The 12,882-nt window shown below is 36.5% G+C and overlaps 1 protein-coding gene across 2 annotated transcripts; it reads left to right on the plus strand.

Annotated features, from left to right (window-relative positions):
* The first annotated feature begins 8,852 nt into the window (after nucleotides 1-8,852).
* LOC130733918 (WRKY transcription factor WRKY24-like) lies at nucleotides 8,853-12,536 on the plus strand. Of its 2 annotated transcripts, none has more exons than XM_057586210.1 (5): nucleotides 8,853-9,284; nucleotides 9,819-10,013; nucleotides 10,103-10,719; nucleotides 10,913-11,074; nucleotides 11,702-12,536. In XM_057586210.1, the coding sequence occupies exons 1-5, from the start codon at nucleotides 8,967-8,969 to the stop codon at nucleotides 12,168-12,170; spliced, it is 1,761 nt and encodes a 586-aa protein (XP_057442193.1). In that variant the 5' UTR covers nucleotides 8,853-8,966; the 3' UTR covers nucleotides 12,171-12,536. The 2 variants fall into 2 exon arrangements, with proteins under 2 accessions (XP_057442193.1, XP_057442192.1); XM_057586209.1 differs by having other exon boundaries at nucleotides 8,855-9,284; nucleotides 10,100-10,719.
* Nucleotides 12,537-12,882: the final 346 nt, after the last annotated feature.

Raw genomic sequence — 12,882 nt, forward strand, 5'->3', positions numbered from 1 at the left:
AAGTAGGGGGCTGATTTTTCATGGTGACTCTATTACTGGTCAAGTCAAGGATTTGTGGGATCATTATATGTTTGGTAATAGGGAATACTACTGCATGTTATTGGCATCATGGTTAGAAGAAGAGCAAGTACTTGAATTGCTGAGTAATTTGTTGAAAGCTCAAGATCTCCTAAGTGCTCAAGCCAAAAGGCTCCAAAGCCAACTTGACTTGCTCGCTGGACATTGGGAAAACCCTCAGTCACAACTTCCTAAATCAAGACCATTAATCGAGGTACCCAAACAGAAATCCAACTTTGATTCCCATGGACTTCTTAAGGTGGTAATGACCATAGGAATGGAGGAGTATGAGTTGAAGAAGAAGGCTTTATCAGTTCCACAACAAAATCAACCTCTTTTCATTCTGTTCTTAGAAGGGAATGAGTTGTTAGTGCAGATTCCACAAGTGATGACAGCAATTAAGGTTTTGTTGCTTCTTGAGATGGGATGCCAGACTGATACATGGAATCCTGGAGGTTGTTCTGATTTAACAGCAACAACTTGGCCCACATCTTTTCAACAATGGGATCCAGGTGGTGGATTCTATTGTCCTTATCCAGATAATGCAGGGAAGTGGATCAAAGGGAGGTTGTTACAGGACACTTGGGGGGCAACAACATACATTCCAGAAGGATTTTCTACATCCATCCTTGAGGACAAGGATGTTTTGAGGGGGGGAGTGATGATAAGAACCCAAATATTAGTAGCCTTAGTATTGCTAAGGTATTTGTTAGGAAGGGTAAAAGGGGAAATAAAATTGATTCCCACTAGTGATAACTGCCAAGCTGATGTGACAGTATCTTCAGGGTGCTAGGAGTGTGAAAGAGAGAGAAGGCTAAGAGAGACTGGGGATTATATAAGCATGTTTTGTGTGAGAGAGAGGGTAGGCTTGAATTGGGATTAGGCTTGGACTTGGGAGAGAATAGAGGCACTCTCTAATTTGCCTCTGCTATCTTTTCGTTTATTCTTCTTCTATCTGTAACTGCTACACTGATTCTTGGTGATTTCACCAGAATCTCAGTAAATAATACGAGCTTATTTCAATCTATTTCTTCCATTTTTCTGGGTCCTAACAGATAACATGGCTGAACTATTTGCTTTCTAATTTCCACATCTGGCTCCACCGCAGTCAATTTTGACAATCAAGCAACCGTTTGCATTGCTTCCAATCCACAATTCATGAGAGGATTAAACATATAGAATTGGATTGTCATTCTGTTCGAGAAAAAAGTTGTTTCTGGTCTTCTCTGCTTTATTTTCATTAAGAACAGAGAACAAATTGGCTAATATTATGACTAAGGAAATACCTTTGCCTACATTTCAACTGCTACTATCCAAGATAGGTATCAAAAACATTTTCTCCATCTTAAGGGCGAGTATTACCAAATATATTCTTCCCCTACACTGGTGTGTTAGCTAAAAAACAAGTCCACTCACACAAATGACACAAGAGATATATATTGGTCAAAATCATATTTATATTGTCTTGAAATGTATACTGATAGAAATATCCTGGTGAAGAAGAGTACTCCACCAACATCCCAAAAAGTGTATATGAACGTTGGTTCACTCAACGATAGAAATTCTTTTGTGTCAAGGTTTAGGTGAATCAAAGATCGAGATGATGAGTTATGAGATAGCCAAATGACCGCTCACATTAAAACCAAAGAAAACTTAAGGGTCCGTTCGGGGTGGTTTTTGGTTTTATGTTTTGAAATTTTAAAAAACAAAAGTAGTTTTCATTTTTATAAATACCGTTTTTGTTTTTTGTGGTTTTGAGTTTTAAATTGTAAATTCACAATGGTCACAACAATTATCAACTTTATGAATTCACGACAATGGGTGGTAGTGGCGACACGATAATAGAGGGGTCGGATAGCAGCAGTGGTAGAGTTTTGGTGTTACCTAACGACGGTGACAGTGGCGGTTAGAAATAATTGTGGTGAAGGTGGGGGCAGTGGTCGTGTTGGGGGTGGTGATGCCAGTGGAAGTAGTAGTGCAGGCAATGACGGATCCAGGAATTTTGTGTCGTGTAGGAAAATATACATACAAATTTCAAGCTGTAAAAATACAGTGTATTACTCACTCTGTCCCATATTATAAGTCATAATTTTTCAATTTGTTTTATCTTTAAATATAAGTCACACTCTAATATCTATGAAGTTCTGGAAAATAAAATAAGAATATCAAAATACTAGAAACTCATTGTATAGTTTCACCATTTACAAGTATTAAATGAAAATCTCACGTCTCACACTCACTTGTGTAGGTTTTTCTCCAAGTTGGATAATAGAAATTCATCTTATTCAAGGGAAAAAGAAAGCAAAAGTTGATCTTTCAATGACATTAAAAGTAAAATTATCCAACTATGGGGGGAGCTATTAAGTAGGTGGGGGCAATATAATATTTTATGTTATAATATATATATAGTTTAACTAAAACTGAAAAGTGACGTGGGGGCAAATGACCCCATGGGAACCAACGTGGGTCCTCCCCTGAGTACAGGTGTTGGTGCCAACGTCGAAGGCAGTGGTGGTGATGGTGGAGGTGATTGTAGTTGCAATGAAGGTTTGGTGGTGGAGGGGGTGTTACCTGGTGTTCGTGATGATGGTGGTGGTGCAGCGACATGGTGGTTGTCGCGGTGGCGATTGTGGTGGTGGAGGTGGTGGTGGTTGCAGTGGAGTCGGCGGTGGTGGTGGAGGTGGAAGTGGTGGTGTTGGAGGGTGGTGGTGGCGCACGAGACAATGGTGAAGGGTGGTGGAGGCGAGGTGGTAGTGGCGGTGAAGGGTGGTGATGGCGACAGTGGCACGGGTGGAGGATGCATGTGGAGATGATGGCGGTGAAGATTGGCTGTGGTTGTGGAGGCGGTGGCGATGGTGATGATGGTGGCGGTGGTGAAGGTGGTTGTGGTAATGATAGTGATAAAGTTACATGTTATTGAAACTAAAAATCATAATCACAAAACCATATTTTGTGGTTTTGAAAAACAAGATAAAACGGTTTTGAAAATCAATAAAAACTCACTTCAGCACCAGTTTTGCCGAACACGTTTAGTTTTCAAAATTGCATTTGAAAACCAAAAACTGAAAACTGGCAACCACCTCAAATGGGCCCTAAGGCATAAAAAACTATTAGAAACGTTGAAAGAAACTGAAATCCTAAAATTGTGGGGCTTACGGCTAGGGATGAGAATATGTTGGATTGATGTTGGCTTTGTGTATGTAAATAAGCCTATCTATCCAATTTTTTAAGGCTTAAGTTTGACTTGTTACCTGTCATTGATTTTTTTTCGAGCCTGACCTATCTTTACTACAAGACATATCATAATAAGACTTCTACGTTTGCTAACAAATTTATTTGTAAAGAGGTTATCAAACTTATAAGGTGATGAGTTTAATTATACTAAAAGATTTTTGTTTGCTATATACAGTCTAACAATGTTATAAGCTATACTAGGTAGAGATGAAAGTAAGAGATTTTATTGCGCTTTATCGGGTTGAGAGTCTATTTAAAATAATCTTATTTAAATAGGTCATAAATCTAGTACAAAATAGACTTGTATTTTTGAATTATTACATAAATCAATTTACTTAAATATATAAAAAAAATTAAGTATATAACATCGTGATATTATAGTATATTTATAATATAACAACAATAGTAATGATAAAGTATATTTATATTAATCACATTTTTTAAATATGCAAACATTATAGATTTATTAGTCTTTTTGAATGACGTAACCCTAACAGTTTTAACTAAATAAACTTTTTAAAAAGTATAGGCTTTGTCTATTTACTTATTTGATTTAGTCTATGCATGATGTAAACTATGTCATATGACCCTACGGACAACCTGACCTATTCCCACCTGACTTACGACTTTAGATTATTCTTGATTTTATTCAAGGAAAAAAATACTTAATTGTTCACTCTTAGCTACCTAGCTAGTTTAGTAATTTTATGATTTCAATCTTTTTATACACAGTTGGTAACTTGGTATCATAGTTTAGGGATTTTGTAATTTTAAATCTTTAATTTTTTTTGTTACAAATTTTAATTCTTTAATTTATTACTTCGGTGATTTTAGTGCTTTATTTTTCACAATTTTAAGCTTAGTTTAATGATTATATATACGTTTATAAGTTCCCTTCTTTTATTAATTTTGTAAATGTGGTTTTACGCTAACTCTTCACCAATAACTAACGTTTTTATTTAAAGCTTGCTTTTAATTTGTCTACCAACGCGCACAAAGAACTTGATGGATAATGCTGCAACTACCAAAAGCAGGCACTTTTTGAGAAACCAGAATCTAGTGAACAAATAGTCCACAGTTTAGTGATTTCTAGATGTTATAAAGTGGCAAGTTGACACAAACAAATTTATGCCACTAGATGAGCGTTTACATATGGGACTTTTAATAACTATTACTACTATATTTTATACTAAATAAACTAACATATGTGTCAGGTCTGTCTTTTTACATGCGACAAAACTAAACTATAGTGTTATAAAACAGAGGAGTTGCGTTGAGTACCCATTGCTATATATGTATCATGAGGTTATGAAAATATATATATTGACTTCATTTTCTTCTGTAATTGTTGGACAATAATTGTCACACTGCGGTGAATTTTTTATGTGCCTATGAATGGATGAATGGACTCGTAGAATATTTAAAGCGATTGGCAAATAAAACAAGAGAATTTTTTTTGAAGATCTTCATATGGGGACATAGCCACATATATAGAGTGGCTACGCAACACTTGTCATGAAAGTGTTAAAGGGTAACGGGCTACCCATTTTGATATATATCAAACATCCAAGTTTTTCTTCTATTTACTTCCACACATATTCTCTTTCTATCTTCCTCTTCATTTTTAATCACACTATCTATCATTTCATTCTCATTCATTTTTCTCATCATTCTCTTATATTAATCTCATTCTAGAATGATGAATATGAATTTGGAAGGTGAACTTTTTCCGTAAAGGTTAGAAGTTTTATGTAACCAATACGTATGTGCTGACGGAAACTCTTACCTCTCAGACGTTTCTTTTTAATTTTTATTATTCTAAACTGAATTAAGAAAGCTGTTTGATGCAATTATATATGCTTGGGTTGCTTGTCAAAGTATGAGCTGACTATCACGCATATTAGCAAGTGAGGTTATTATCACTAGGAATCTAGAAACTATAAGTTTATTAGGTTTATTTACACTTTTAGTCCTCACTTTACATGAATGTGCAAATGGAATTTTTAAACTTCAAAAACCCTAGTTTTTGTTTCCCATGTTTAGGATCATTTGCCGTTTTCATCATATTGTCTATTTTCATCCAAATCCTAATGTTTTAAGAGTTTAAATTTAATTAAAAATAGTCAATAATAATTTGAAATCATTTCAATTTCTTTGAATCTAGTTAATAAAAAGTTTAATTACCATAGACTTTTTACAATTTCTTAGAAAGAAATACTCAAACAATGTATTTTATGATAAAGAATTTTAAATTCCATAAAAAGTTACACTGCCCCAAAAAATACCTCATCGGAACACATTAGAGTCCAATGTTTCTCCTCTTCAGCTCCGCCGACTCCCATTGGCAAGTCAAAGCACTGCCACCACCAAGCATGTATCCATGTAGGAAGTACGAGGCAATTTCCCCGACAAAAAGTTTTAAAGTTCATGAATGTCGTATATATAAAATGTGTTAATCTCCTATAAGTGTTTTATATAATTGAAAATTGTTTATATTAAATGTAATCATTGCCCTAATAAATTTTTTTTTTGAAAGCACTACTTTAATTATGAAACTAATAGCTATGAGGCCAACCCTCTCATATGTGTAAACTATACAACAAATCATGAACAACCTAAATCTAATAAAAATAAGACAACAAAAGCAACCCTAAATGCAACACCGAATCGAACAAACAAAAGGAAATACAATCATAACAACAAAAAATTAATGCCTCAAGAAAACTCATACATATTGGGCCGGGGTGGGTACGTTTGAGACACCCTTCAATGGCCTCCCCATCGGAACCTTCCCAAACAAGATCCAACTCTTTACCAACCGAGCACATCTCACGTACTCGCTCATACACATTGCCTTGAGGCTGTGAATACAACATACCCACAAGATCCACCCTACCAAACGTAGTGTAGGACACATCTAATGCCTCCATGGCTTCAGAACCAACAACCTGAAAACCTAATTTTTTCCTACCCCGCTTAGTGATTTTCTTAGGCTGACTTCTTTTTCTCCCAGCATAAGAACTTGGGCCCTGAACGGACTCATTCTCTATAGAAGGACAACGAGACAGAGGCTCAAACCTAGAGAAAATCACATTGAGGGGAACCATCAAAGGAACACCATGGTCCGACACTTGACGTTGATCGAGTGCACTCCCTAGATCATCTAATATTACATATTTATGTAGATTTGTGTTTGTATCACCCCCACAACTCTAATGGTCTGGATCCATCACTAACCACCACTCCACCTTCTTAAGCTTACATTTTTTCCTTTGTGGCGCATCAAGTTTCTATTCTCGTCTCATTTTAAGTTCACTACTACAATAATGCAGCCCTAGTTTAGGTTGTCTAAGAAACCTCATCTCTATTGTTCTTTCACCCCTATCCCCACATCCCACACCCAAGAAAAGAGAACAAGTTTGTTGCAAATTTAAGGATGTGGAGGACTTCTCATTAATTTAAAATTTTAAAAGTAACTATAGCTTTTTTTTAAAAATGGCCAAGCAGTAATATTATATCAAAAGGCGAAGACACCATTACATCAAGGTTAACCAAATAGTTTGTAACACGAGGAACCTCATCTATCCAAACAGCGGTAGGTAAATCTGAGGAATTCCTCGCCAAAAAGTCTGCACCTAAATTACCGGAGCGTCTCACAAAAGAAAAACTAAACAAATCAAATGCCAAAACTAAAGAATGACAATCTTGAATCACCGAATCTAAATAGATAAACCAATTGACCTCTTCCTCCACCATTTGTAGAGTTGAAGGCAATCTTTTCGAAACAAACCGACCAGAATCCAAAGTCCACCGTGAGCACATTGCCAACTCAAGCTTGAAGCTTCACCCAACAATGGTAAAATTACATGTACTGGAAACGTTGCCGCAGCCCCATAACCTCACCACTATCATTCCTTGCCACCATCCCCTAGCCTCCTACACCCTCCTCCTTCACCGAAGCATCAATTTTTATCTTGTTAATCCCCTCCGCTGGCATCCTCCAAACCGTTGATCGAGTGCGTTGATGTCGCTGATGTACCTGGACTGGGAACACCGGAGCCATGAGAGTGCTTGCTCGACGCAGAACCTCCAACGCCTCCAACCGTCGACCCGGACACAACAAGGAATTACGCGCCTCTCACACTACGTACAACAAGCTCTGAACCGCCGTTGTGAACTCGGGCTCATCCTCGTCAAGCACTGCCATCATAAGCTCAGCCATGGAATTAAACCTCTTTGTTCGCATAGAAAGCTCAAAACCAAAATAGACACGCTCCATCGTTGGGCATTTCAGAAATAAGTGCTCCTTTGTTTCCTCATCTCTCTCTCACATAACCCGCAACAAGTAATTGATGAAGATTGTGATAGGTTATAATAAAATGTGGAAGATGAGATATATAATATTAAATAAGGGTATAAAATGAAGAAAATGTGATAAAAATGAGTATTGAATTCATAAAACAACAATCATTTTAGATTGGAGGGAGTACCTTGTTCCAAGGGCATTATTTCAACACCTAAGGTACTTAAAAGTGGTCGGTTAGAACACTAAAATAGGAGGTGGTTGTCTGATGTGCGCACGTTGACGGCAAAAGACATTGCTGCAATGGTTGGTCAAAAATGATGGTAGGTTGCGACCTAATTGCAAGGATGACAAAGAGGAAGTGGCGTAATGGTTCTTCACGGATGGCGATGGCCGATAGTATAAAGGAGAAAGAAAGAGAGAAATAAAATGAGAAGGTATTATTGGTTTTTTGATAAAAAAAATCCAATTAAATTGAACAACTATAACTTTAACAAAAATTTAACTAATCCACCAATTTAGAGTCACACTGAAGCCGACACGACACCCTTTGAGTTTTTGCGGTACATCATTTATGATATCTTACTAGTTATCTCCCTTTTATTCATTTTTCCCTCCATATAAATAAAAATATAGGATGTCTATGAACCTTAATCTATCATATAAACATGACTTAACTTGATTTACACACAAAACAAGCAAGTACCTTGTCTCGAGACATTGTTACAACTTCTAAGGCACTTAAATTAGAGTGGTTGGTTAGAGTCCTAAAATGGGTGACACAAAAAATTAAATGTAACCCCAGACAATGTTTTTGCATCTAGAAGTACATTCTAAAATCGTCACTAAAAAATTATTCTTAGCTAAAGCTGCACTCATATTTTTGGATGTCTCCTAAGTCCTACCCACTATGGAATGAATGAAGAAGACATATAATGAACCGTGCATAATTTGCAAAAAGGAAATCTCTTGCACCTTGCATATTGCAGTTTCCACAAACACAACAACAAAAAGGAAAGAAAGAAAAGAAGCATATCCTAGTGTCGCCGCCATCCAGTCAAACCCACGAGCTTTGACCCCCAAAAACATTAATTAAAACCGCCACAAAAAAAAAATACTCTAACAATGTACATGGTGGCAAATTTTCCACGGTCAAACTATCCTTTCATTTCACAGCTTCTTAGAAATATCCTCCTCCAATAGAAACCAAAGCCTTGTGCAATACGTACATCACCCTTTGTTTTTCCTTCAAACTCTTCACCTTCTCCTTTTTTATATTAATCTCTTCCATCTCTCAACACCAAAGCTTTTTTCTTTCCACACACAACAACAACAACAACAACAACTTCTTCATTGTTCTTCTATATATCTTATGGCATCTTCTGGTGGCAGTTTAGACACTTCTGCAAGCTCTTTCAATAACTTCACTTTCTCAACACACCCTTTCATGACCACATCTTTTTCTGATCTTTTAGCTTCTCCTATTAGTGAAGACAAGCCTCGTGGTGGCTTGTCAGATCGTATAGCTGAGAGAACTGGTTCTGGGGTGCCAAAGTTTAAGTCTACACCTCCTCCTTCTTTGCCTCTCTCACCTCCTACCATTTTTTCTCCTTCTTCTTACTTTGCTATTCCTCCTGGTTTGAGCCCTGCTGAGCTTCTTGACTCTCCTGTTCTTCTTAACTCTTCCAACGTGAGTTTTCTCTTCCCCTCTTCTTGCTTTGTTTGTAGCTTTTGGTCTTGTTGACGCTCCGTTTATGTTTGGAAATTCTTCTACAATTTATTTTGGATCCAAGGAGAAGCTTTTGAGAGCAGTTTTCCGTGTTTCAGAATTGATTATGAGAAAAGAGAAATTAATTTTCATTATTTCTATAAGAAAATTTTGAGTTTTTAAGTTTTATAATTGATTCTGATAAAAGAGAAAACGATATTCATTTCTATAAGAAAATTTTGAACAAAGGAAAGTGAAAGAGCTTTGAAGTCTTTATCTTATTTTTTGTTTTTTCAAATTAGGTAATTGAGCATGAGTTGACTTGGTGATTTGATTATCTTAGATATTTGTTAAGTGGGTTAGGTTTTAAGCAAGAGAATTGCTTTGAAGTTTGAACATGCTTGAGATTTTCTCTTTTTGCTGCTTGGTTTTGTCTTGTGGTTTGTGATTCTTGTCTCATTTACTTCTTGAAATGAATTAATTGTTATGTTTCCCTTTGTGTTTTGTCAAAAACAGATTTTGCCATCTCCAACAACTGGAGCCTTTGCTGCTCAGAGCTTCAATTGGAAGAGCAGTTCTGGGGGAAACCAGCAAGTTGTCAAAGAAGAAGACAAAAGCTTCTCAAATTTCTCTTTTCAAACCCAACAAGCACCTCCTCCTGCTACAACATCCACAGCAACATATCAATCTTCAAATGTTGCATCACAAACAGTATGTCACCAATTACAATATGCATAGACTCTTTTTTACAAATCCTTTGTTTTTGTCTCTAAAATGTTCAACTTTTCATGTAACAGCAGCAACAACAGCCATGGAGTTATCAAGAAGCCACAAAACAAGATAGCATGATGATGAAAACTGAAAACTCTTCTTCAATGCAGAGTTTTTCCCCTGAGATTGCTAGTGTCCAAACAAACCACAACAATGGTTTTCAATCAGATTACAACAATTACCAACCACAACAACAACAACTGCAACCTCAGACCTTAAACAGAAGGTCAGATGATGGGTACAATTGGAGGAAATATGGACAAAAACAAGTGAAAGGAAGTGAGAATCCAAGAAGTTACTATAAATGTACATACCCCAATTGCCCTACAAAGAAGAAGGTTGAGAGGTCTTTAGATGGACAAATTACTGAGATAGTTTACAAGGGTACTCATAACCATCCTAAGCCTCAAGCTACTAGGAGAAACTCATCATCTTCCTCTTCTCTTCCTATTCCTCATTCAAATCATATCAGCAATGATATCCAGGATCAATCATATGCCACCCATGGCAGTGGACAAATGGATTCGGTTGCAACCCCGGAGAACTCATCAATATCAATAGGGGATGATGATTTTGAGCAGAGTTCTCAAAAGTGTAGATCAGGAGGAGATGAATTGGATGAAGATGAACCTGATTCTAAAAGATGGTAAGTTTTTATGCTGTCACTTTGCATTATAATTAGGACTATTAGCATGTAAATCAGTAATGAAGGTCAGAAGCTAGTCCCTAGAATTGATTCCGACATCAGAATCAATTGTAGAAATGTTTCTTAAGTAGTCATTCTTCATATTATCATTTTTATGGTTCATCCATGGTTAATTTTTGCATAAATTTTCCAGGAAAGTTGAAGGTGAAAATGAGGGTATATCAGCCCCTGGAAGTAGAACAGTGAGAGAACCCAGAGTTGTGGTTCAGACCACCAGTGACATTGATATCCTAGATGATGGTTACAGATGGAGGAAATATGGGCAGAAAGTTGTAAAGGGAAATCCAAATCCAAGGTATAAATTACTAAAAATACTCTAGGTTTTACTTTGTTCCAAAAGATTAACTTTAAAGTTCAATTAAGAAATAGGAGTTTGAGATTCCCAATTTGGAGTTCCACACTACCATGCTATTAGTTATATACAATTCTTAACTGATGTGTTTAGATACCACTCGAGTGTAATGTAAACAATTTTCATCCCACAAATCCATAAGAAATGTTCTATTCACTTTTTATCTCGGAGTGATGTTTGCACTGGTAGTCTAGTACTAATGAGTATCCAAAGATAGCCTCAAGTGTGATATAAAAGTCACTGAATAATGGATGCTATTTTTTTTTACCTATCTTTATGGGTACATTAATTATAGCTGTTTAGCATAATAGCTATCTTTTTGGTGAAATTCGATAAGATGCTCTACTTGTACCTGTTTTCCTTGCTTGTCTAAAATTTCATCAAATTTGATAACTTTGCTTTTCCTCATGTGTGCATGTGATGGAAAAGAAGAATAATAGCACTCAGTCTCAGAAAATCTTATGTTCCCAAAATGTGTCTTTTTCTCAGTTGGAAATATGTCAATTGGAAATGATCATGCATACATCCTAGATTTTCTTGTCTGATTGTGTTTTTGGTTATAACTTGCAGGAGTTACTATAAATGCACACACCCAGGATGTCCAGTGAGGAAGCATGTGGAGAGAGCTTCACATGATCTAAGAGCTGTGATCACAACATATGAAGGAAAACACAACCATGATGTCCCTGCGGCTCGCGGAAGTGGAAACCACTCTGTCACTAGACCCTTACCAAACAACACTGCAAATGCTATAAGGCCCTCATCAGTGACCCACCAGCACCACCACAACACTAACAACAACTCTCTTCAGAGTCTAAGACCGCAACAAGCACCTGATCAAGTGCAATCATCTCCATTCACCCTTGAGATGCTGCAGCAGAACCAAGGAGGCTTTGGATTCTCATCAGGGTTTGGAAACTCAATGGGGTCTTACAACATGAATAACCAGCAACAACAACAACTACCTGACAATGTTTTTTCCTCCAGAGCCAAGGAGGAGCCTAGAGATGACACTTTCTTTGATTCTTTGCTATGCTGATTTTTTTCCCATTAGTAATGGAAGGTTGAAGGGGAGCCTTGTTGCAACAGTAGGATTCAAATCCTGGAAACAGTCTCTTGTGTGAAAAACAAGATAAGAATGCGTACATTAGACCATCTAGTTGGACTGTTCTACGGACCCGCACATAGTGGGAGCTTTAAAACAGTGCCTTTTTGTTCCATTAGTATGGAAGGTTGGAAATCTTAGAAAAGGGGGTTTTAGAAACTTAGACAAATAAAGTTCATTCGATTTATTGCATTTTTTATTTTTGGTTTGTTTTGTTGTAAATGTATACGGGCAAAGGATTGGTAAAGTATATATCTCATTATATGCTACACTACACATGTTGTTTGTGCAATTTTTTCATTACTTTGGAGCTTCTCTTGGCTTTAGTTGGGAAAATATCCATGTATTTATCTTTTGAAACTTTCACAAGAAATGCATACATGTACACTAAACTACTCCATGTCTGTTGTGTTTGCATATATAATGAGCAATTCAAGTATAATTCCCTTTATGTTAGTAGATTGTAATTTAAAATCCTGTATATAGCTCCGTACTTGTAGGTAATAATTTATAATTCTTGTAGGTAATAATTTATAATTTATGGTCTATAAACATGATGGGACTAAGATTTCACTGGAAAATATGTTGAAAAGGGAGGCTTTGCCTTTAATGGTGGAAGGTTCATGTATGACTGGATTTGTACTAA

This window comes from Lotus japonicus, chromosome 1, assembly GCF_012489685.1.
Source record: "Lotus japonicus ecotype B-129 chromosome 1, LjGifu_v1.2".
Taxonomy (NCBI): domain Eukaryota; kingdom Viridiplantae; phylum Streptophyta; class Magnoliopsida; order Fabales; family Fabaceae; genus Lotus; species Lotus japonicus.

Bases quoted from the DNA above. Each gene is read 5' to 3' on its own strand.
- LOC130733918 (XM_057586209.1), top strand. From the start codon at position 8,967: ATGGCATCTTCTGGTGGCAGTTTAGACACTTCTGCAAGCTCTTTCAAT. The intron at 9,285-9,818 runs GTGAGTTTTCTC...TGTCAAAAACAG, and splicing joins TTCTTCTTAACTCTTCCAAC to ATTTTGCCATCTCCAACAAC. The intron at 10,014-10,099 runs GTATGTCACCAA...TTCATGTAACAG, and splicing joins CAAATGTTGCATCACAAACA to CAGCAACAACAGCCATGGAG.